The 23753-nt window shown below is 42.0% G+C and overlaps 11 protein-coding genes across 11 annotated transcripts; 6 read left to right on the top strand and 5 right to left on the bottom strand.

The window, feature by feature from the left end:
• Positions 1-88: 88 nt before the first annotated feature.
• Positions 89-1031, top strand: WALSEDRAFT_66340 (DUF926-domain-containing protein; the record flags this gene model as incomplete). The annotated part of the gene is made up of 3 exons (XM_006960446.1): positions 89-312; positions 359-853; positions 905-1031. The coding sequence occupies 3 exons, from the start codon at positions 89-91 to the stop codon at positions 1029-1031; spliced, it is 846 nt and encodes a 281-aa protein (XP_006960508.1).
• On the top strand, positions 174-5078 carry WALSEDRAFT_61464 (hypothetical protein). Its single transcript, XM_006960445.1, has 6 exons — positions 174-312; positions 359-853; positions 905-2477; positions 2525-4067; positions 4116-4913; positions 4959-5078. The coding sequence occupies exons 3-6, from the start codon at positions 1234-1236 to the stop codon at positions 4980-4982; spliced, it is 3609 nt and encodes a 1202-aa protein (XP_006960507.1). The 5' UTR covers positions 174-312; positions 359-853; positions 905-1233; the 3' UTR covers positions 4983-5078.
• On the bottom strand, positions 5079-9448 carry WALSEDRAFT_61462 (Sec7-domain-containing protein). Its single transcript, XM_006960444.1, has 4 exons — positions 9401-9448; positions 7603-9354; positions 6206-7554; positions 5079-6157 (listed from the first exon to the last, which is right to left on the bottom strand). The coding sequence occupies exons 1-4, from the start codon at positions 9434-9436 to the stop codon at positions 5122-5124; spliced, it is 4173 nt and encodes a 1390-aa protein (XP_006960506.1). The 5' UTR covers positions 9437-9448; the 3' UTR covers positions 5079-5121.
• Positions 9449-9455: 7 nt separating this feature from the next.
• On the top strand, positions 9456-10912 carry WALSEDRAFT_61461 (hypothetical protein). The gene is made up of 5 exons (XM_006960443.1): positions 9456-9485; positions 9531-9592; positions 9633-10580; positions 10629-10760; positions 10810-10912. Exons 1-5 carry the CDS (start codon positions 9467-9469, stop codon positions 10837-10839), a joined length of 1191 nt encoding a protein of 396 aa, XP_006960505.1. The 5' UTR covers positions 9456-9466; the 3' UTR covers positions 10840-10912.
• A 47-nt stretch (positions 10913-10959) lies between these two features.
• On the top strand, positions 10960-12075 carry WALSEDRAFT_66336 (zf-DHHC-domain-containing protein; the record flags this gene model as incomplete). Its single annotated transcript, XM_006960442.1, has 2 exons — positions 10960-11694; positions 11740-12075. The coding sequence occupies 2 exons, from the start codon at positions 10960-10962 to the stop codon at positions 12073-12075; spliced, it is 1071 nt and encodes a 356-aa protein (XP_006960504.1).
• An 18-nt stretch (positions 12076-12093) lies between these two features.
• Positions 12094-13682, bottom strand: WALSEDRAFT_34039 (glycoside hydrolase). Its single transcript, XM_006960441.1, has 4 exons — positions 13503-13682; positions 12565-13456; positions 12420-12517; positions 12094-12371 (listed from the first exon to the last, which is right to left on the bottom strand). Exons 1-4 carry the CDS (start codon positions 13621-13623, stop codon positions 12214-12216), a joined length of 1269 nt encoding a protein of 422 aa, XP_006960503.1. The 5' UTR covers positions 13624-13682; the 3' UTR covers positions 12094-12213.
• A 257-nt stretch (positions 13683-13939) lies between these two features.
• WALSEDRAFT_34037 (mitochondrial pyruvate dehydrogenase E1 component beta subunit) lies at positions 13940-15331 on the bottom strand. The gene is made up of 3 exons (XM_006960440.1): positions 15284-15331; positions 14957-15235; positions 13940-14909 (listed from the first exon to the last, which is right to left on the bottom strand). The coding sequence occupies exons 2-3, from the start codon at positions 15200-15202 to the stop codon at positions 14007-14009; spliced, it is 1149 nt and encodes a 382-aa protein (XP_006960502.1). The 5' UTR covers positions 15203-15235; positions 15284-15331; the 3' UTR covers positions 13940-14006.
• Positions 15332-15592: 261 nt separating this feature from the next.
• On the top strand, positions 15593-17055 carry WALSEDRAFT_41285 (Brix-domain-containing protein). Its single transcript, XM_006960439.1, has 2 exons — positions 15593-16901; positions 16951-17055. Exons 1-2 carry the CDS (start codon positions 15603-15605, stop codon positions 16984-16986), a joined length of 1335 nt encoding a protein of 444 aa, XP_006960501.1. The 5' UTR covers positions 15593-15602; the 3' UTR covers positions 16987-17055.
• On the top strand, positions 17034-18523 carry WALSEDRAFT_58727 (hypothetical protein; the record flags this gene model as incomplete). Its single annotated transcript, XM_006960438.1, has 2 exons — positions 17034-17085; positions 17136-18523. 2 exons carry the CDS (start codon positions 17034-17036, stop codon positions 18521-18523), a joined length of 1440 nt encoding a protein of 479 aa, XP_006960500.1.
• Positions 18524-18593: 70 nt separating this feature from the next.
• Positions 18594-22172, bottom strand: WALSEDRAFT_34034 (galactose oxidase). Its single transcript, XM_006960437.1, has 4 exons — positions 22036-22172; positions 21779-21986; positions 18973-21728; positions 18594-18922 (listed from the first exon to the last, which is right to left on the bottom strand). The coding sequence occupies exons 1-4, from the start codon at positions 22108-22110 to the stop codon at positions 18842-18844; spliced, it is 3120 nt and encodes a 1039-aa protein (XP_006960499.1). The 5' UTR covers positions 22111-22172; the 3' UTR covers positions 18594-18841.
• A 221-nt stretch (positions 22173-22393) lies between these two features.
• Positions 22394-23108, bottom strand: WALSEDRAFT_30369 (hypothetical protein; the record flags this gene model as incomplete). The annotated part of the gene is made up of 7 exons (XM_006960436.1): positions 22394-22412; positions 22463-22560; positions 22606-22698; positions 22744-22826; positions 22873-22938; positions 22985-23054; positions 23100-23108. 7 exons carry the CDS (start codon positions 23106-23108, stop codon positions 22394-22396), a joined length of 438 nt encoding a protein of 145 aa, XP_006960498.1.
• Between the last annotated feature and the right edge of the window lie 645 nt (positions 23109-23753).

Here is a 23753-nt window from a genome sequence, read left to right as displayed (position 1 = left end):
TGCGATGTTGAAGAAAGAACGAGAAGTACAACAAGTTGAATTTATACCACGAAAAAAATTCACTTGAATTAATTTATAGTCTATTTTCATGTCCAACGATCAAATAAATAAAGCAGATATCGTATCAGAGTCTAGTGGCCACTCTATTGACAAAACTGCTGATGAGTACGACCGCCGAAGGAGTAGAAGAGAGGAAGACTATAACGAGCGCAGGAATAGGAATAGACGTGGCAGTCCCAGATATGGAAACACTAGAGCTCTTGTACCTCCAAAATTCGAGGGTGAACCGGGAAGCACACGCTGGATAGAGAGGTGAGGAGCAATACAGCAAAGCGGGATCTTCTAATACATTATTTAGCCGTGCAGAATACAGGAAAAACGTCAAATTTAGCATATGGCCACCATCACCACCTGGTCCAACTTTTGCGTCCTTGTCACCACCATCGAGAGACACACAGAAGAGGCGACACAAATCTGGATACGAGAGAAGACATAAGCATCGACGGAAGCATGACGATGAGCAACGTAGGCACGAACGTGAAAACGAGAAGACGAGTGATACGGCTCTGTCGACAAACGAATACGCTAACTACGATGAGGATATTGGCCCAGCACCACTCCCGGAAGATCTCATAAAGTTACGCGAGAGGGATTATGGCAGTGATATGCTTCGTGGTGAAGGATCTGCAATGGCACAGTACGTACAGGAGGGTGAACGTATACCACGCCGTGGTGAAATAGGGCTTGAGAGTAATGATATAGACAAATTCGAGCAGGCTGGCTATGTCATGTCTGGGAACAGACATAAGAAGATGAACGAAGTTCGTGTTCGTAAAGAGAACCAAGTTTATTCGTGGGTTTTGATATCACAAAGTAAATAAAATATGCTTATTTTACATAACAGCGCGGAAGAGAAACGCAAGATGCTCAAACAGTCTGCTGAAGAGAGACTAAAGAAGGAGAATGAAATAGTGGCATCTTTTAGGGAACTCGTCAGTGAGAAACTGAGTGACTCTAAAGAGAAGAAATAATGTACTTTAGCTGTAAACTATCATTGTAATATATGTGTGACTTTGTGACTCCAAAAAGACGATTATGAGTGTGTCAAAGGAGAAGAGATATACCTATAGTATATCCATGATAGATCTCTAAATAAATTGTATAAATCTCCACTAAATTACGTCCATCTCCCAACAACCCATCTTCTTCAGTTACGTCCACGAAGAAATCTAAATGTCGGGACGAGATGAAGGGTTAAGCACGTCTCTTGGGCCACAGAGACGGGCATCACGAAACACCCCATCGAAACCGTATGAGAGGCCAGCAGTGCAAGCAACACCGACGAGACAGCCATCGACAGCCGGATTGATGAACAGCGTGAGATCTCTAGTAGCCAAGCCATTCTCTTGGTTGACTGGCAGCAAAAATACACCACAGGACGAGGAGAACGCCCAACCTATTGACAGTCCATGGAATAAGTCAACTACACAGGCAAGAACTCTTCAGCCACCACCGAGAGCCCAGCAGAGACCACACACGTTCTACAACGATCTCCCGTCGTCGTTCGTGAAGTCGAATCACCTGACGATACCCGGAAGCAACAACAGAGAGTCTCAAACACTCTCAGCCAGTTATACACCCCGTCTCGCAAGCTCATACAATGGCAGATCACGTTCCCCATTCACCCCAGTCAGGCATCTCATGCCAGGCTCTCCAACGGCTTCTCCACGTCGTTCTCTTCTCGGAAGCGGGAGAAATGCCTCTCCTTTGGTACCACGTACAAGGTATAGAGCGCCAACTATTGGGAAAAGGTCACCAGCACCTGATAGCAGCGTGCGGTCGATTTTGTCAGCTGCAGAAGACGACGATGGCGATTTCAATCCATATGCACATTCAAGGACAGGTGATAAACGCTCATCTTTCATAGAGGCCACCCCAGATAGACCATCAAAGAGAAGAGCCACAGATGCAAAGAAAATGGTCTATAATCGCGAAGCTGATGAGTTCATGTCTCTTGAGGAAGCCCAAGCAAGAAAGCACGTCCCACCAGCACCGAAGAACGAAGCCGAAAGGATTCTTCTTGCATTAGAGAAAATGCGGACGCCTTTAACAGATGCACGCAAGTCAAATCCATTATCAGCCAGAGCGCCTCTTCCAGCTAGCCAACAATCTCATAGTCCATTACCTGCCGTATCAGTACCAGTTCCAAACCTCACTAATAGCAAAGCGAAGAATAATAAATTAGCACCAGTTAACAAGAAAACAGAGGCTATGATTAGTCCATATGCTCGCAGCAAAAGTCGTAGAGAAGAAGAGAGACGTCAACGCGAGCGTGACATGAAAACTAGTAAGTTGCAAGAGAAACTTCCAAAGGTGCAGCGTCCAAAGAATAAGATTGCCGTACCGAGCGATGATGAGGATGAAGAGACTTCTGGTGAATCTAAGAAGAGTGCTAGTGTCGATGTTAGTAAAACATCGTGAGTATCCATTCATTTGTTTTGTCCTCCACCTAACAAAGTAGCAGTTCACAAGCATCATCATCTACTCCTCCAGTTGCTACGACGAGCGCAGCCAAGTTGTTTGCTCCAATCTCAAAGGACGAATTCAAACCTGGCGAGAGAGGTCAAAGCGCAACTGAAAGAGCAAGGTCTTCACTTAGAGCGCGTACAATGACGAGCAGCAGACAGCACTCGTCTGCAGCTCGCAAGCCTGGACGTGCTGAAGAGAGTGGAGAAGTCGATGAAGAGGAGGAAGAGCGCAAGCGTCAAGAGGAAAGAGAAGCACTCAAGAGTGTTCCAGTCGTTAATTTCAACTTTGGCAACCAAGCTACTCAAACAGAAGCACCTAAACTTAATTTCAAGCTTCCTGATGAGAAGAAAGACGAAGAACAAAAGCCATCAACACCGAAACCGGCGGCGTTCTCGTTCGGTGAGTCGACAACACCAAAAGTACCACCTCCATCAAGCAACTTGTTCGCTGGATTGAACAAAGACAATGAGAAAAAGCTTGAAGAGAGCAAGCCAGCAGCTCCTGCAACTTTGTCATTCTCATTCGGTGCTCCAAAGGCAGAAAAGAGCGAAAAGGAGAAAGACGAAGAAGAAAAATCTAAAAAGGCAGCTGCAGAGAAACCAAATCCATTTGCACTCTTCGAAGCTAACAAAAAGACCCCAAGTGAAAAAGATAGCAGTGATAGCGATAAAGCAGCACCCTCATTCTCATTCAACAAACCAGCCGAAACACCTAAGCCTGCGTTTTCATTTGGTGGTGCTCCAGAGAAGAAAGAGGAAGAGCCAAAGAAGGAAGACAAACCAGCGGCTGCAACTACACCTTCATTCGGTGGATTCTCTTTCTCAAAACCAGCTGAGGAAGAGCCAAAGAAAGCTCCAACATTTGGATTCGGTGGTGTGTCTAAACCAGTAGAAGAAAAGAAGGATGTACCACCTCAGCCGTCACTTTTCGATCGACTGGGTGGTAAACCTGAGGAACCGAAAACACAACCGTCATTGTTTGGCAAACCAGCTGAAACACCAAAAAAAGATACCGAGGCTCCAAAACCAGCATTTGGTGGTTTTGGCGGTGCATTTGGGTCTAAACCTGACGAAGACAAGTCGAAAGCGACATCACCATTCTCATTTGGTGGTACACCTTTCGGTGCATCGAAGCCTGAAGATAAGCCAGCTGAAGGTGAGAAGAAGGAAGACGAGAAGGCACCAACAGCCGGTGGTTTTTCATTCGGTAAACCAGATGAACAGAAGTCTACAATTGGGTCAAGTGGTTCTGGATTTACTTTCGGCGCTCCAAAACCAGTAGAGAATGGTACATCTCCGTTTGCATTTGGACAAGCAAAGCCAGTGGAAGAGAAGAAAGAAACGCCAGCATTCGGACAGCCAGCCAAAGCAGCTGATGAAAAACCAGCTTTCTCTTTTGGTGCGGCTCCAGCAGGTGATGCAAATGCTGAGAAACCAAAGGTTAGTTCACCGTTTACATTCGGAACTCCTACTGCTCCTAGCGGTGCAGCTGAAGCTCCAAAGCCAGCATTTGGTCAACCACCAAGTGAACCAACGAAGGTGAGTATTGTTGATTATGCAGAATATTTATTTAATGTTGATATACAGCCTTCATTCGGATTCGGTACCCCTGCAGCAACTTCAACAGGTGAGACCTCCAAACCACCATTCGCATTCGGTGGATCACAATCGACATTGTTTGGTGGTGCGTCAGCGGCAGCATCCCCATCCACTGACAATAAGCCTGGTTTCTCATTTGGTGCCCCATCAGCCGGTGCATCTGCTGACAAGACACCATTTGCATTTGGGGCCGGTTCTGGTAGTACATCTGCGCCTGCAGCTGAGTCAAAGCCAAGTACGTTCGCATTTGGTAGTGCCAATGCGGGTACTAATTCGCCATCTACCTTCCAATTCGGCAGCGGAGCGGGCGCTACAGGAACTGCTTTCGGTGGTCCTAAACCTGATCAAGGTGCTGGAGGTGACTCGATGGAGGAATCTCCAACGAGACCAGCTGAACCAGCTCCTTTGTTCGGTGCACCAGCTGCTGCGCCATCGCCTAGTCCATTCGGCGCAGCACCTGCTTCTTCCGGATTCACGTTCGGTGCTAGCCAGCCAGCAGCACCAGCGGCACCTGCTGCTCCATCACCTGCGTTTGGCTTCGGCGGTGGTAATACAGGTGCTTCAAATGGTGCACCTTCATTTGGCGGCTTTGGCGCTGCTCCAACAGCTCCATCAAGTGCTAACACCACTGCTCCTACTTCCCCATTCGCATTTGGTGCACCAAATCCAAGTGCAGCAGCGCCAAATCCTTCTACACCTCAACAACAACCTGGATCACCAAATCTGTTCAATATGGGCTCGGGCTCTCCTGCCCCTGGTACGCCTAATTCGTCGCGACCTGTTAAGGTGAGTGTGCATCTTCCAGTAACTTTTTTTCTAACAAAATTATAGCCACTTCGTCGTACAAGACGCTAAGTTATTACTCTCATTTTATAGATACAAACGAACAAGCAAAGCAAGACCAAAGGTTATCTGCAATTTTAACAGTATGGTATATCTATTTTTATCCTTAAAAAATAATTACGATGCATTTTTTCTATAATATAAAGACAAATTAAGCTTGCTGGTTGCTATCACAAAGAACATCATTGACAAATCCTTGTAAGAAAAGATCAACACGCTCGACAGTTTTGTTGTATAATTGATAAGCTTCTTGTTTTTCTTCATTTGTCGATATAATTCCATTAGTTGACATCACAAGGAGTAAGTTTTTGAGATTTTCGAGAATAGACTCCTGAACACTGTTTTGATTTACATTTGTGATACTGCTTACGAATCTATCGAGGAAATCTAACAAATCGAGCCAATTCTTTTCCACTTCTCCATCAGGTGTTTTGAGATCGACGAGTAACCACATTTTACAGACCAAGTTTGTAGCACCAGCACGTGTGCTTAACATACCACCTGGTGATGGATCACGTTTGAAGACATCCGGTCTGAGCAGCTTCTCGAGGAGAGGAAAGAGGACGTCTGGGAAGACTGATAATCCTTTTTCAGGGTGTTCAAGTAGAATTAATGAAAGACCTTCGATAGCCTTACCCCTAATTTGGCGAGATGGATGTAAACATAATTCAGTCAATGTCAATCCTAATGGTTCTAACTTTGCATCCCATTCAGATGCCGAATTTGAAATACTTGCATCGCGTAAGGAAAGCAACATCTCAAGTGCACGTGTATTCTCCATATATGATAATGAGAGGAGAATACTCAAGACACCATTAATCGAGTCAGATGTCAATTGGTTTTCGATTATACGAGAGAGTATCGCCAGCGATCTCTCACCGTCGCCGCTAGATGATTGGAGAAGTGACATTGTGAGCCGCCATTCAGTAGCATTGTGTAGAATTTCCGGCGAGGCTAGTATACCCTCGACCAAAGTGAGCAGATGGTCGGAAATTGATGCTAAAAGCTGTTGATGTGGGAGGGATCTCAGGAGATCTATCGAAATGAATAAATCCTCATGAAGAGATTCTTTTTTAGATATGGCGAGTGTCAATTTTGATAAACCAACTGCAGCTCTCTCAGTAAGGAGAGTAGAGAAGACGTTAGAGAATGACAAGATCTTCTCAAGAACTGGGAAAACAATGGGCCTATAATTTGATTAAAAACAGTTTGTCAGTTATTAAGAAGAAACTCACCATGATACCTCCACGAGGTCGTTGTTACGTACACTCATGCTAATCATGACTTCAAGCAGGAAGACAGTTTGGCGATCGTATGGGATTGTAATTGGTGGTGTTCCCTTTTTATTGTATTTCTCTAAGCCAACGAGCTTCTCTGTTGTGCGCTTCTCCACTAATCCTCTGAGAGAACTCAAAGCGAAAGCGAAAGTCTCACTGGAGAGTTTTAACAAATCCTTATATAAGATATCCAAATTGCAAACGTTGACGCAGTCGATGGATTTCAACGTAGCTTCGATGTCACCTTCAGTAGCCTGTGGAGCCATGTGGCTCTCATTAGAGTAAGGTGAGAGAAGATATGAGCTCAATGTCGACAATAAACTAGTTGAATTGCTGTTGTTCGATGCACCTATCTCATTTTTCTCAGTACTACTGTGCCCCTGCGCAGGAATTGGCGTTGATCCACCCAAAAAGTCCTCCATCGATTGAATAGACTCCGGAAGAAGATCATTATGGAAGAGGGACAAAAATATTTCGAAAATATCATCCCAACTCTGTCTAGCTGAATCCAAATGACCTTTGAGGATGACAGTAAAGCACGTCCAGGCTGCAAGCTGAGCTCTGACATCCTCACCAAATTGCACGGTAAAGCTAGTAACGCTGAGATTAATAGGCTCTGCATTTTCTGATAACCTCACGGTAGCCTGCGTGAATTCGTCTTCTGAGAACCTTGAGACAAACATCCCTGTTGCTCTCCTCAAACTGATAAAAGCGAGATCTGGAATATGAGCAATTTTGAGTCTTGATGAGAGCATCATCAGGTGTCGATACGCCTCAATAACTTTTGAGATCGCGAAGGAATCATTGAATGAAGCAAAAGCGTATGACAATCCAACGAGTAATTTTCTGTAACTGCTCTCGAATATTGGCTTAACAAGATTTGGTGAAGTAGCATCTGTAACTGTACCAGCAGTTTTACTACGGAATAACATCTCTTTCCATGCGTAGTCGAAACCAAGCTGGTCGTGATGTTCTTCAGGCATAACTATTTCTCTCTTACGTATACTATGGTAGACATCCTCGAGAAGTTCTGGTGAGAAGTCCTTTCCGTCATTTACACCCCTAAGATTGCGCTTGTAGTCATCAATAGACATCCTTCTGGCTCTGTTTTGAGGATTGTGCAAATCAGTGTTGAGAAGAATGACAGAATATGCGAGGACGTAAACAGCGTCTTGTGAGTTAATACCTTTTGGTGAGGAGCTAAAGTAGGATTCTGCATAGACTTCAGTGATACGTGCAATTTGTTGGGCTTCTCCAGGCAATCTAAATGTTTCAAGTGCTTGACGCATACTGTCCGCAACCGAAAGCTTCATAAAACATTAGTGCGCGTTTCTAGATAAATAAATTAAACTCACATTCTCGAAGTTGAACAAGCTGAAGAATGATTTCAAGACTTCAATGTTGTCAGGCCTTGACAAATAATCACCTAGTAGGCGCTTATCAAGCCTGGCGCATTGTTTGAGGAATTTTGCAACGCTTTCTGACGTCTCTTTCGTCCATTTGTTATCTTCGTCAAAGTTAATATCAATGATCCCGTGTCTCGCGAGATAGTCCAAACCCGTCGTAGGCTTGATGTTAAATTTACGCGCACCATTCAGTATAACCTTCTTACGTGACTTTTTCAGAGCTATATTGGTAGGGTATTGTAAGTTAGCCTCATCATCTGTTTTTACTATGGTTTCATTCATCTGGGATAGGAAGCTCGATGTGGCATCCAAACATAAAATTTGGGAATCTAAACTTGAATTCTCCTGAGGGAAGATACCTTGAACGATAAATGATAGAGTCCTTTCGAAGATATCGTCACAGTCTATGTCTGAATCATAATTTAACCATAACTCGGACAAAAAACCAGGTCTGTGAATGAAATATACCAGAGTTTCTAAAAGAAGTTGCCTAGTTGTACCAAATGCAGGTTTGGCGGACTTTGCAGGAGCCAATGAAGGAGTTGCTGAGCCTGATGTATTGAGCATTTTGTCATTTTCATTATCAACGTTATGGGCTTCTTGAGGCATAACTGAAGCTTCCCAAGTGTAGTAAGGATCGAATGGTGGTTGGTAATCAGGGGAATTGAGATCTGATGAATTGCTATTTGATGGAGACAGGCGTTCAACTAGGAATGACATAAAGAGCTCCTGTTGTAACTTCAAATATGGTTTGAACGTATCGAAAAGTAGGGTAATAACTCTCATTGTCATTATTAAAAGTGGTGAAGCTTCAAGTCTGGCAAGTTGAAAGAGGTATTTACAACCCTGATCTGACAAAGTACTTCTGATACTTTGTACATTAGACAATGTCTTTCCGCCTGTTGTTAAGGCAACATCGAGTATTCTGAGAGAAGCTAAACGAATGGTGTCTGTGTGTTTTGGATCGTGTGGATCGAGCAATTTAACCAGAACGGAAATCAATTCTGACATTGTTGGATGACTGAATGGTGTGCTGATATCTTGGCTAGTTTGGGGAGTATCTATAGGAGAGTCTGAAGGTTGACTGAATTGGTATCTAGACTTGTAAGAGAGGACCAGAGATCTTACTACGGATTGCATTGTACGCTCGGCAGAGTTTCTAAGCGCGGGTGATAGCCTAATCTGAGAAGCCATCGAGAGATTGGTTTGTATCAAAGCACAGACCGTGCTGTCTGAACAAAGTGTGACCAAGTCAGAAGTGAGAACGAAATTGATGATATCAAGAATCCTGGAGAGAATTGCATCGTCAGTCTGATTGTCAGAGGGGTCGAAAGTGCAGTGAGTGATTGCGTCTGTAATTTTGTTGATAGTCGCTAATGCGTTGATCGATGACGTTGTAAGCAAGTGGGATGACAGAAATTTGTCTATTGAGTCCAAAGAAGCGAGAGTAATAGGACCAGACGTGTTAGCAGATGATACGATATCCAAAAATGGGGAGAATATCACGATTGTGTCGAGTTGCTTGAGAGATGGCAGCTTAGAACTGAGATAGGAGAGAGATGAGAAGAGATCTAACTGGCTATCAGACTTTTTGAATCTCTGTAGACCGACGTCGCTGGCTAAATTGTCTAGATTTGAGCGTTTTGTTGTGTGATTGAACCATATAGAGTTCGATTTCATAGTGGATGTTAGTACCGTTATCTAGGGAATATTTAAAGTCTGGATATAATAGATGAAGGGCTCTCACCTGACTATGTACCAAATCTAATAGATTGCTTTCCATTTTTGATTTGATGGTCGTTGTAGCTCAACTATGAGGGTCTTGATAGCAGGTTAGTCAGTTGTTTAGATATGAAACAAAAAATAAAGATAAAAAGGCGGCGTACAGACACTCACTGGCAGTTTATTGAATGAATTACTCACGCTGGACTCTATTGAGGTAGGTTCTACCCTCAAGCTAGCATTTCTAACAACCCCAGTCTATCAAAATAATAGACAAGTTCGCTATAAACGAAAAAGTGACGACAACGTTCATAGACGACCATTTTAAGGAGTTGTTAGCGCATCAGAAAGTAGATTACCAGCAAGCTAATCTACTCAACAAAGGCTTGATTGACGATTTATTCCAGACATACAAACCAACGACTGTATATGATATGACAGGTGACATTAGGTTTGATATAAACGAATTACAGCATATACAATCCACTTTGATATCCTACCAGTTGGGTACAATAGCCAGCAACCACAATTTACGCTCATACGTCAAACTCACATATCCGTTCTATAACTTTAACAGCAAGCCATCTTCAGAATCCATTGAATTAACCCCGCAAGGTGAGAGAGGTATTTGGTGGCATGAGTCCATACGCTCTTTGTCATCGATCAGTAATCTACCACTCGTGGTTCTCAGAATTGGTGCTTGGTATGGACCTTTCCAGTTGAATGGCAAAATTACTCCTAGAATTATCTGCGCTGATATCTACAGACATCTAAAAGAAGACATCAAGTTTTTGTGGAACGCAGATCTCAGATTGAACACAATACATTCTCAGGATGTAGCAAGAGCACTTATTGCGCTCTCAAATTGGCGTGCAGCTACTCCAGATGTCGATCCTCAGTCTAATACTTTCAAGTCATACGCTCCGGACGAGAAATTAAAACAGTTTGACTTGCCTCAGTCGGGGACGATCGCGCGAGCACCATTGTTCAACCTCGTTGATGAATCTGATGCTACTCAGAGCTCAGTTGCTGACCAAATTGCGAAAGTTTTCAAAGTTAAAACATCATTCTTGGGTGGTTTGATCTCAACATTTGCTAGAATGGATATGGAAGAGATGGTCCAGGACGTCAACGAAATGCATTTAGACGCTTGGTCTGACATGCTGAAGAAGTCTGACATTAAAGACACACCTTTGACACCATACGTAGGTGTCTACTGAAGTAACAATATATCACCTAACACGTATCTACAGCTAGATGAGCACTTTTTCAAGAAGAATCCAATTGCTTTGGATGCTTCTAAAATATCGAAAACGATTGGCTTCAAGTGTCTTCACAAGAAGATCACAGTAGAAGACATCGAAGGGATCGTGAAGGGATTTCGCGTGGGTGCTTTTCTCACACTGTAGTATTTTGAGCTGACGACAGACTAAGGATCAAGGAATTTGGCCTAAGCCAGTTTAAGAAAGTTGCATTGAATATATCTAAATCGTTCTCTTATTCCCACTTTTTCTTGGAAACATATCATTTTCTTGCTTTTCTTTAATTTCTTTGTTTGCACGCTTGTTCTTTGCTCCCATCCAGATGCCAATATGCGATCCTGAGAAAATACAGTCAAACAGTACATTTAAGCTAATTAAAAGTAAACTTATAATTGGTTTAGTAGTACTCATCATAATATTCGACTGGTTCAGCGTTACAATCGCCGTGGGTGTTGGTCTCGTAACGAGAAACCGTCAGGGTGGATTTGGATTGGGGTTAGCTATTATAATAGTATTCAACGTTTTGTTTTTGATATTTTGCGCAAGTTACGCTGCTACCGTTCTCATACACCCTGGATACATCGATCAATCCTACACTCCAAATTACATTCCATCTAGTAGAGGGGATAATGACAAAGAAACGACAATAAAACAATCAGAAAATTTCCCTCCAACATTTAGAGTACAAGATGCCCGATTCGAGCCCACGTTTTGCCAGGAATGCAGGATCTGGCGCCCTGCTAGAGCACATCACTGTCGTCATTCTGGTCGCTGCGTCTGGGAGTTTGATCATTACTGCCCCTGGATTGGTCAGTCAGTTGGTGGCAATAACCACAAACACTTTATAACTTTCCTCTTCTGGTGTGTCGTCATACTTTCCTTCACTTCAATCGCGCTCGGATGCGCATACCCTAGTTTAACTTCTGATGAACACGGTGATGGACTCTGGAGTGGACGTGGACGTGGTCCGATCATTGGAGCTATATCAATATCTGCATTTTTCGCCTTCTTCGTCGCTGGACTTCTCTTCAACCACATCTGGTTGGCATGCGATAGCGTACGTCCCTTTATTTTATAATATTCATACTCTCACACTATTTAGGTCACAACGTTTGAAGATATGTTTGACGTACGAACGATACGAGCGCGCGACCAGAGTGTCCTTGCTCAGCATTACGAATCCTGGCAACTTCGTCAGCGGAAGGCATGTCGGGATCATTGGTATTACATATGGGGACACCCCCGAAAAGAGGGTAACCTTTGGTGGCTGGATTCATCCTACCACAACTGGTGTTCACGAATGGGATCAAACCCGCTGATTTGGTTTGTGCCCTTCGCTAAAGAACCTCACGATATCTACACTATAGAGTACAATCCACGTTTCGATGAACATGGCAGAGCCCGCCAGCGGCAAGATTGGCCTGCTCATCTCCGTTAATCAGACATAAGATTCCCCGTATGTTGTATATTAGCTAATTTATTAGGTACATTAATAAAGGAAAAACACACAACTATATGAGATTTAAGAAAGAAAGATGAGAAGATGAGATATTATACGATGTTCCGATTTCTATTGTTATCCGCAGATGTTAGGGTAAATTCTGTCGGCTGGGTCTTGAGGGTAGATACCAAGTTCAAGCATCCTCTTGTAGCTCCAGTCGGCGGCGTTAGGACCAGTAGTGTGCCAAGTCCAGAAGAACCAACCGGAACCGCGTTCGAAGGCGTCGATTTGAGCTAACAGGGTGGTTAAGATGTGATTGACAAAGTAAGACAATTACCAACCTTCGTAGTATTTTCTGAGGAACTGTCTGTAATCTTCTGGGTAGTCCGCGCCGTTATTACCGTAGAAGTAGTCGCATCCACCTTGGTAGTAGCTTCCACTGAGGGAGGTGTCAGCGCAGCACAGCCAATAGAAAAGTATACTCACGGGAAAGAACCATCCCAACGCTTGAGGTCACCATCACGTCCGTTGAGGTATGTTGCACAATCCGTACGTGCGGTTGTGAACTCACCACAGACAGTCCAATGGTGGTTGAGTGAGTGTTGTTCTAACTCTGGTCCATAATTACAAGCGAAAGCGATACGCTCGTCATCAGATCTTGAGAGTTCTTCTGGAGAGAATACCTGATATCTGTGTACATCCATCCAGATATTCTCGAAATCTGGACTAGTCATGAAACCATCCCAGCTGTTGATGTCTTCGAAAGCATCGTGAAGTCCAGTAGCAAATTGACCACCAGAGTCAGCCAAACGACCGAAACCATCGTAGTAGTATTGACGTACGACACCGTCAATGTCTGGTGACAAGAAACTTGCAGGCTCATTCATAAGCTCAATAACCTCGACTGCACCAGCGTACTCTGGTTTAGCGAATTCTTCAGCAAGTGCTGAAATAGCGTCGAGTGCGTTATTGACATTATCTTGGTTCGTGTGCCAGGTTGCTTCACCTTTATGACCGGAGTTGTCGAAACCATTTTGTGAACCGCGGGCAGTATGTAAATCAACCCAAACGCGGATTCCTTGATCACGAGCCCAACCAACTACCTCTTTGAGCTTGTCGAAACGGCCGAAATCGTAGAATGGTTCATCGGTTGGTACGGCAGCCCAATGAGGGAATGGGATACGAACTGCGTTCAATCCCGCAGCTTTAATTTGTGCTAAATCGTCAGCTGTTATAAATGTACGCAAATGTTCGCTAATTAATGATTCAGCCGTCGCTTCATCAACATATTGACCGAGTGTGTACTCGTCAATAACTCGACCATCTCCTGTTTCGTCGAATAATTGAGGAGTGATCCATGGCTCAAGGACAAGTAAACCTTTCATTCGTTAGTATTGTCGAACGTCATAACAACAAAGACATACCTCCTAAATTGACACCACGAACTAAATCCCCGACTGCTCTTTTAGCTGGTTGCGGCATGGCTGAGCACGCACTAAGGCCAGCTAATACAGCTGCGAGTGTGAGCCCACTTAAATATTTCATCTTGTTTGTTTGTTTGTTCTAAACGAAAAGATGGAAGAAGGAAATTAATACGCTTCTTAAAGCCCCTTTTGTATAATTTAATTAAGCTTTAATTTACCTCCTTTTCTTAGATCTAGAATAGCAAATTTTACGCATTTAGTAAGTCATCATTAAACGTTTATCCATTTCTGGTAATGATGTTTATTAGTGCGTTCATAATTCGCCGAGTCTAGTCCCCTAATCGTTCCGCTTGGCTTTCCATCAGGTCACGAAGCGCAACATTAGGATGTTTCAGTTTCATTCGGTTCATCATATGATGTTAAAAATAATAAACCGTAAAGATATCTAAAAATGAAATGAAAGAAAAAGAGATTACAATTTTTTAAGTCTTTTATCTAGCATATTTAAGCACCGACGAGGTTTGGACGATCGTAGTATTTGCCCTCTTCTGGTTCACGACCACGGAGGTAAGCTGGTTCAGTGCCCTTGTAGTAGACATCTGTCCAGAAGTCATCCATTGAAGGTTCTGGTGATTCCTTTGCTTCCTTGACGGCTTCGTCAACTTCGGCCTTTGCGTTCTTGTCGATCTTCTTGAGTTCCTCTTCAGTAGCAACGTTCCATTCAAGGAGACGAGCCTTGAGGCCATTGATAGGGTCTCTAGTGGATCTCATTTGTTGGACTTCCTCACGTGATCTGTAGGTGGTACCTGGGTCAGACATGGAGTGACCACCGTATCTGTAGGTAACCATTTCCATGACAAGTGGACCCTTGTTGTCGATAGTCCATTGCTTAGCGAATTTAGAGGCTTGGTAGACGGAGAGAATGTCCATAGCGTTTACTTGCAAACCTGGTATAACGTCACCACGCTTGTAGTATTCGACGTTCATGGATGATCTGGCGGCTGAGGTACCCATACCGTACTTGTTGTTTTCACAAACGAAAACACATGGGAGGTTCCATAATTTGGCGATGTTGAAAGCTTCAAATACTTGACCTTGGTTGGATGCACCGTCACCGTACATAGAGAAGGTAACAGATGGGTTGTTGAGGTATTGTTGGGCGAAAGCGATACCAGCACCAACTGGAACTTGAGCACCAACGATACCATTACCACCGAAGAAGGTAGGAGTGAAGATGTGCATAGAACCACCCTTACCGTTTGACATACCGTCTTGACGACCGAGAAGCTCAGCGATGACACCCTTGATAGTACCACCACGGAGGACGGCGTATGGGTGACATCTGTAGGCGGTGATAAGACGATCCTTGTCTGTCATAGCAGCTTCCATTCCGACTGCAACGGCTTCCTGTAATTTATGTGTTTAGCAAAATAATAAAAAAAGATATTTCTCACCTGTCCAATAGCCAAGTGACAGAAACCTCTAATAAGCTTAGCCTTGTAGAGCTGGTCAGCAGCTTGTTCCATACGTCTCATTGTGGTCATTTGACGGTAGAGCTCAACGAGCTGGTCTTTGCTTGTTTCAACTTCAAGATCTGGAAGTTCATCGATGAGGTGACCACTGAAGGAGTCGTCGTGAAGTTGTACTTTGAAAGACTCTCCACCGGCGGATGGTAAGCTTGATGGCTTTTCAGCAGCCATCGCGTTTGAAGAAACGTAACGGAGACTGAGTGGCTGGACATAAAATATTAGATAATACAATATATTTTACTATTAAATTACCTTCTTAGCCGCTGATCTGAGAGTTCTGCTCAACATTTCCTCGTAGTTACTGGTCAACAGTCAGCTCAGCCAGTCAAAGCAATTTAAAATTTGGAGAACTAGAGTAAATCATTGTATATATATTTATCTTTTTATTTCTTTATTTATTATCTATCTCCTTAGTAAGCTAGTGTGTGTCTAGAGATGAAAACTGATAAAAATAAACTCAGCTGCTGTGCTATTGCTGTATATATACTTGCAGATTTATAATAAATATTTTAAAACTTTTTTATCTCTACTATTTCGCTCTCATCTCTCATCTTCTTCTCTGATAGCAACCATGGCACGGAGATCTAGAGAAAAGAAGAACAGAACGCACAAAAAGGGTGGATTATTATCACATGCACCTGGCGCAGAAGAAACTGCTGGTGTAAAAATACCAAAATCTTTCGTTATCAAATCTGGCGATGTTGGTAAATCTGTAAATCAACTTGTTAAAGAGATAAGAGGTATTTTAGAACCAAATACAGCCACGAGATTGAAAGAGAGGAAGAAGAATAAGTTGCCTGACTTCTTAGCACTCACTGGTACACTTGGATTAACACATATCGTTATTTTCACTAGATCTGCAAATCATGTTAATATGCGTTTAGCGAGAACACCAAAGGGTCCAACTTTACACTTCAGAGTAGAAAGATATTCCCTTATGGCAGATTTGAGGAATGCATCCAAGAAGATTGGAAATTTGGCCAACACTCATAAAGTACCACCACTTTTGGTTTTAAATGGTTTCCCACAGGATTCTAGACCTCACAAATTAGCAGCTCAACTTTTTCAATCGTTGTTTCCACCCCTCGATGTCTCAAATTTACCTCTCTCACAAGCAAGAAGATTGTTACTCTTATCCTATAATCCAACAACAAAGACTATAGATATGCGTCACTATGAAATTACTGTCAAACCACATGGTGTATCAAAGAGGGTTAGAAGAGTCGTCCCAGGTGCAAGCACAGCGAATAAATTACCAAATTTGAGCAACGTTCAGGACATTTCACAGTATATTCTCGGCCAAGAGAACTCTGGTTATGAATCAGCAGTCACAAGTGACTCAGAAGTTGAATCAGAGGTTGATGAAGCAGGTCAACCTGTTAGAGTGGTTCAGTTGGCTGAAGATTTCGTCGGCAGAGGAAACAAAAAAGATGAAAAGAGAGCAATCAAGTTGAAAGAGATTGGACCAAGGTTAGAAATCAGTTTAGTTAAAGTTACAACTGGATTGGCTGGTTCACAACCTAAGAAACACGGTATGGGTGGTAATAATGAAGGTGAAGTTTTATTCCATGACCATGTCAACAAATCGAAGAAGGAGGTCAAAGATTTAGCCAAGAAACATGCCGAAAGGAAGGCAGAAATCGCCAGACGGAGGAAAGAGCAAGAGGAGAATGTCGAAAGGAAGCGTAAAGATAAGGAAGCTAGAAAGGCCAAGGGAGAAACTGTAGAAGACGATGAAGAAATAGATGAAGAGGAAGTTAATGATGACTTTGATGATATCGGTGATCCAGAGGAGGACCTCGAAAATTTGGACTTCGATGAACCAAGTGATGAAGAGAGTGAGAGGGAATCTGACAGTGAGAGCGAAGACGTAAGTAATTATAAGTGAAATAAAACAAATTTCTAATAAATTCCTTCAGGAAGAAATTTCAAATAAAAAACTTAAATTGAATTAAGCGTTACTGGTTTAATAAACTCACTCATGTAAAAAGAAAAACAAAAAATGAATTCTCAATTAAAACTCATAAATATAAATGATAATAAAGGCTTAAAGAGTGAGTAAACAAAAAGGAAACTACGCGTTTGCTAATATAAACACGTTCAGATGAGATTAAGGAGGAATGGGATCAGGATTTCGAGTTTGGAGAAACAGAAATAGCAATAAATAATAAGAGTAGAATATCTGAATGGGATGAAGATATACAAAAATCTGATTACACTCAATCAACACTGTTTGACAGCTTCAATTCATCGAAAGCAAATTCATTGAGGAGTTTAATAGACAATAATATTGATGATAATACAACTCATTTTAGACATTCACGTCACATTTCATTCAACGATGAGTTTAAACCTTCTGCAATAAACAAAAAACCATTCAGAAGAAATAGTTTGAGTGATTTGAGGATACCACAATTCGTTAAAAATTCTCAGCAAGGGTTGAAGATTCAATTGGGTTCAGTTAAGGAGTTCTCAAAGGGTGTTGACGAATTGAAACGACTGAGAGATGACTTCGTCTTACTTAAAGATAAAATTAATTGGCCATCAAATGACTTACCAGTCGATTTACAGCGGATCTGTTCAAAATTAGACCTCTATTGGGCAGACGTGTGGGAATCTGCGAATGTTTTGATTGAATTGGCCTCAGGCAGTGGTATAGTACCTATAGCAGAACATCAAGAAGGGCAAGAAAACTTACCACGCTCATTAACAACATCACCTGCTAACTTGAATTCACTTACTAATACCACGAATAACACACTCAGTGATAAACAATTAGACATCTTAAAATCAATGTTACAAAAGCCAGCTATATCAGATTATGAAGAATCTCCTAGAGGTTCGACGACTATTGGACCACCAACTGGATTATTAAATGATGAACAAGCTTTCAAACCACCTAATTCACCTTCTACACCTACCCAAATACGAAGATCAAGACTAAGGAGGGCTTCAAAAGCTGGTTTGAATAGCTTCAAAGATTTAGTAAACAAGTTCGTTAACTCAATCGACAGTCCAACTAAATTAAATGAAACTACAAACACTATACCCCATCTCGATGAATCAAATCTCCGCACTCCACCAACGCTTCACAGGAAGAGGCCCTCACTTGCTCAATTATTCGCAAGGAAAGCTTCAACGAGTAGTTTGACTAGAAAGACATCATTAAGTTCACAAAGGAAGACTTCAATGAATATACCACCAATTGGTGCAGTAGATTTGAATGATGAGAACACTCCAATACAAACACCTACAAAACCAAAAAGATTAAATTCTGAGTTTAGATCTTATTCGGAGAATTTATCAACACCAAAACAAAGGGAAGAGAAAATTAATTTCCCTATGTCTTCACCAATAAATAGATCACAATCTACTGGTGAATGTAGATTACAATTAACACCGGACGCTTTACCACAATTACTTGGTCATCTTAATCAAGTTAAATCAAAATGTCAAGAATCTCTATCCGAATGGAAGGATATACCCGTATAAAATATAACTTAAGATTGATTTTTTATAATAGACATTTTTATTCACATAAAAGAAAACAATAAATCGTGTATTTTCGAATGCTTTTCTAACAAATGAGTAAAAAGAAGAATACGACAAATAGAAATAGTAAGATTGAGTTATCCTTCCAAATTAATCCGTAAGAGTTTGTAGGTGGTATATAAATATTTGAAAGAATACGATAATTGAGAAAATGAATTCTTCAAAGTAATCTAGTGTGGTTCTCTGTATAGTGTTTTATTTTTTATTTTTTGTAGACTATAAAATCCGTATATTCTTCTGTTTTCTTGTCTTGCTTTTCTAATAACAGAATGAACCCCATGCATCAAACTCTGATGCTTTCTTCTTTGCTGGTGCAGGTTCGCCAAGTACAGGGCGGAGCTGGGATTACACGTTTAGTAATTATTCGCTTAAAAATCTATTCTACTCACTTTACCATCTCTCTTCATTGCTTTCAATCTCTGCGCTTCTACGCGTTGTCTTTGTAACACTTTTTCTTTCTCTTTTCTAATTTTACGTGCTTCTTTACTCTCCTGACTGAAATATCCAGACGACATTGATTTCTGTCCGGAGGATGTAGAAGAGTTTATTGAAGGAGTTGGTTCCTTTGGACTTGCACTATGTGAACTACTATTACTAGTTCTCGTTATTTCACTACTTTGCTTATCCTTTGATTTAAATTTACTGAATAGCTTGTTACGTTTTGACACACTACCATCATTTGAAGATGCGCCAGATGTCGTCATTGATGTAGCTGCAACTGATGGCGCTGTGCTACTAAATTGTGAATAAGATCTAGCTCTTTCTAATGAACCAGTTGATGATGTCTGCTCTGTGCTCTTATCATCATTATTTTGTTGTCCAGTTGATAACATTTCGAAATCTTGTGGTGTTGGTGGTCCGTCAATGGTCGGGAATGTTGATGCAGATAAAGCAGGCGAGTCATGATCATTTGCAACTTCTTGTATACCTAATCCAACGTTACTTCCACCTTGACGTGATGGAGCTCTGCTAACATCTGATGATTCTGATAACGTCTGTGGTGAATAATTGTAATAATTCGTAAATGGTCTAGGTGAGACTGGTGGTGAGAATTCGGCTTCGTCAGGTACGACTGGCATTGTTGGTGATCTCAACATTGGTGAATTTCTAGAACGCGTAACTGATCCAACTCTTGACATAACAGGTGATGATAGCGCAGGTGATAATGAAGGTGAAGGTAATTGTGTTTGAGGTGGTGGCTGAGGTAAACCGTTGTGACGGTTGTGACGTAAATGTTCGTTAGGTGTTAGCATAGCTGCTTGTCTTCTGTTTCTCATATTAGGTGCTGTTACTGTTGGTGGTGATAATGAAGGTCTAGCAGGTATTTCTGGAGGATTATCTTCGGTAGGTTCCGTTGGTTGAGCTTGCTCGTGAAGATTCATAACACTAGGGAGGTTGATTATCCTAGAAACACGCTTCGGATCAGCATTTGGTGATGTTGGTCTTTCAACAATTTGAGGCTGTTTTGCCAGTGAATCGTTGTTGAAACTAAGATCTACATCGCTAGTTGCGAATTTGGAAAGCATATTAGCTAAATGAATAGATGGATCTTCATTATCATCTACTATTTCGCCCTCGGCTGTGGCCCTTTGCCTACCGTATTGGCTACTATTTGAAGCACTGAATTGACCTGTAGAACCAGATTGATGCATTTGCGGTGTGTTACCTTGACCAGTGCCAAATTGAGCGTATCTTGGTTCAGTGTCGTATGGTCCATCACCTGGGCTGTTTGCCATATGTATTGGATTTTGTCCAGTTCTCTTATTGCTTGACATTACCATTTTGAGAGCACGGATTTGTAACATTCTAGCACCACAGAGTGTGGCAGCTTCATGAATTTGTACAGCTGTAGCCGGTTCAAGCTCCATGTGCATAGCGTGTTTTACATCCTTCTCGAGAGATTCCAAACCATATGTCCGTGACAGTCCTAATAATGCAGCCAAAACTGGTTGAGAGAGTTGCAGAGGTGTGACTAAAGCAGATGTATAGAACCATTCAAGGAGTGCTCTGACGACTGTTGGTGATTCTGGAATAGTCAGGGTTTTTGATAACAGCCTTTGTTCTGCAATAGACGATGGATCTTGAGCTTGCAATTGTGCATTGTAAGATGATTTATGAGTTCTGAACCATGGCCAACGTGCTTCGAGTATTCTTGAAGAGCAAAGGAACCTATACTTTTCTCTATCTCCTTCGTTTGAAACTTCAGGAATGAGTTCGAAATCAGCCAGACTCTCATCACTAAGGGATTGCAAGCCTAGCAACTGAGCGTCAAGGCTTAATGAAACAGGCGGCGGTTGATAAACACCGTAAGCTTCAAGTTCAACAAAAGCGATATGATCGAAGTTCTGCTGACGATGGTTGTAGTCAGTAACCAAACTTCTATCACGGTTGCCCATAACGACGTATCTATTGGTATCGCGCCAGAGTGTACCTCTGTTCCAAGAACCAGAACTTAAGTGACTACCAGCATCTATACGCTGCCAGACAAAAGTGGTCAAATCAAGAGCCCAGATTGAGAATGATTGTGAAGTGTTGGCCAGGTAAGTACCTGAGATGATGAGGTGATTTCCTAAAATGCTACCGGTTGGGAATCTCAAACCTGGTGGTAAAGAAGCGCCCCTCATCAAGCCAGATTGATTGGCAATGGTGAATTCAGTATTTGTTGGAGCTTCTAAAACCTCTAATTCACGTTTAAGATCTTGGAAGTTGTAATTGGAGTAAAGGTAAACGTCGCTTGGGTCAAATTCGGTGCAATTATCGGTGTAAGGTAATAAGTGGAGAACTTCACCACCAACTCTGATAGTGGAAGGGTCTGGGGTGACGACACGTTGAGGGGAAGATATTGCAACAGAACGATAAGAGCCGCATTGATGGTCATAAGCGCGTGAATGAAGCCATTGTAGTGAACGCAGATCTAAAATTGCAATTTCTTCAATGTATTGATTGTCTTTTCCTTGACCACCTGCAATAACAAGGCAATCGCCAGATATTGAACTCAAATGGGCGTAGCGAGGTTGTGGGCCTGAGGGTTTGGTGAACGAAGGTGATAATGACGTCTCCACCTTTTTCCAAGTGAGAGACTTCAAGTTTAGGTAAAATACATCATCGAGGACAGCGAGTTCGTCGTTTTCCTTATATGCCATACCTGCAGAGCATGTTAAGTGGGTTTGATGGGCGACGGATGTAAAAACGTACCACCGAATAAGACTAAATAGTCGTTCCATAGATCAACTGAGTGGAAATATCTCTCTGATGGGATATCAGAGTTGTTATCGAATTGGATGTGATCCCAGCGAAGCGTATTCAAATCAAGTTTGTATACATTGTTGGTCATGACCCGCTCTGTAACCTTCCTACCACCAATCAAGTACAGCTGATCATTTACGACCGTCATTGAAGGCCCCTGTAAGGAGTTAAAGATTCTATAGAGGAGATTGGAGCTGGCGACTTACGACCAAGGGTGGTGGGACAGAGCCCGTTGTAGATCTCGGGTAGGCAGTTAAATCAGACAAATTCGCTAAAGTCATTAGTTGACTATCTATTTATTTTTTCAAGCGTCCCTGTCGTTATAGTTGGTAGTTGGTGTCGTAGATGATATATAAAATATCGAGCGCAGTAAGTGTGTAAGACAAAACTGAGATCACGCTAATAACGAGGAAATAGCAGACGAACAGCTAATTGGAGATGCTGTCTGATAAAAAAAGGGGAACGCAATGGCCTCCCCGTGTGAGTTCCTAGACTAGATCTTCGTAGCTGGGCTAGCAATCTAAATTAATTAAATTCATAAAAATCTGTATACATGCATGCAATTTAAGCGCTCTTCTTTGGTCTATCGGATTATTGTTATTTATACATCCACCTAGGAACTTCCCCACTTACCCCCCTAATGGTGCGCCAATGTCCTTTCCGCGAAGCTTTATCTTTAGTATTCTTTCTAATTTACCCAATATTTGTGGGTTTGGTGTGGCTTTTGAGGACTTTTTCGTAATTAGCGATCGTCTGATAAGACATTATACTCGTACCTCATATTCTTGGATGACAGATGGCTTCTCAGAGATGCGTGTGGCCAAATCCTTCTGAGTTAAACCAGTTGCTTGTCTACCTTGCATGATAGCCTATGGCTTTATTACTAAAACTCTTCCTTCAGAAAATCTACCCACCTTTCCAACAGAGAGTGAAATCTTTGGTGGTGGCGCAACTTCATTCTCTCTGTCTAACTTTGCAATTCTTTGGTGGTCAGTTCCTGGTTTGCCTTAGTTTGTTCTCGTAAACAAGCACGCACGACTAACCTTGGTGACCTTTGTTGGCTTGTCCCATCTTACGATCACCTGCAGTACCACCAGCTCTGGCGTTAGCTGTACTGCTTGTTAGACTATATCTCATCGTCTTCTATAAACGCACCATTGATTTCACCTTGTGTTCTGGCGGTCGTTGGTCTATGGGCTTTGTGTCCGATGGTGATAGTTGGTGCCTATACTTTATTACTTTCGACATTCTTGTTCTCTTTTGAACTTACGTCTGACATTTTTTGGTTGTTTTTATTCAAAGTGGATTTCTCACTTCAGAGACGTCATACAGATGGAATGTCATCGAAAGTATGACAAAATATCTTGAAAATTATATATATAGATATAAGCGTATATCTTATATCACTATAGAGCTTTATTACCGATTGCAATTAGTTAAGCGCGTTATTAAGCGCATCACCCGGTTAATTGTTTGATGATTACAGCATAATGTTTTACTAGACATTTTCCTAGCATTCTCGCGTGAGCGTAAGGATAGCATTCTGCTCATTGATTTCTACCATTGCTAAACAGGTAGCAGCGACCAACCCTCTTGTAGAGCCCCCATGGGGGCTTTAATTTGTGCATGTAATTTGTTTTGCCATCTGTAAGACATTAAATTAAGTTGGTCAGGCCGCAGCTATAGTTGAAAATACCCGATATGGTTTAGCCGTATGGCTTACCCTCTTTGTCATTCTGGACGTCATATACGCCACAGCAGTCTCCTTGAATATCCATATATATGCAACATTAGAGATGATCAATGAGTCCTCAGCTCTCGATATATAAATGGTTTCTTATGATCGAAAGAATATTGTTTGAAATACCTAGAGATGAGCCCTTCGAGGACGTTATTTCAGATGATAATCGCCAATACATTCGAT

Source organism: Wallemia mellicola (genome assembly GCF_000263375.1).
Source record: "Wallemia mellicola CBS 633.66 unplaced genomic scaffold WALSEscaffold_28, whole genome shotgun sequence".
Taxonomy (NCBI): Eukaryota; Fungi; Basidiomycota; class Wallemiomycetes; order Wallemiales; family Wallemiaceae; genus Wallemia; species Wallemia mellicola.
The sequence above is the reverse complement of the archived record's forward strand: the minus strand, read 5'-3'. Positions and strand labels throughout refer to the sequence as shown.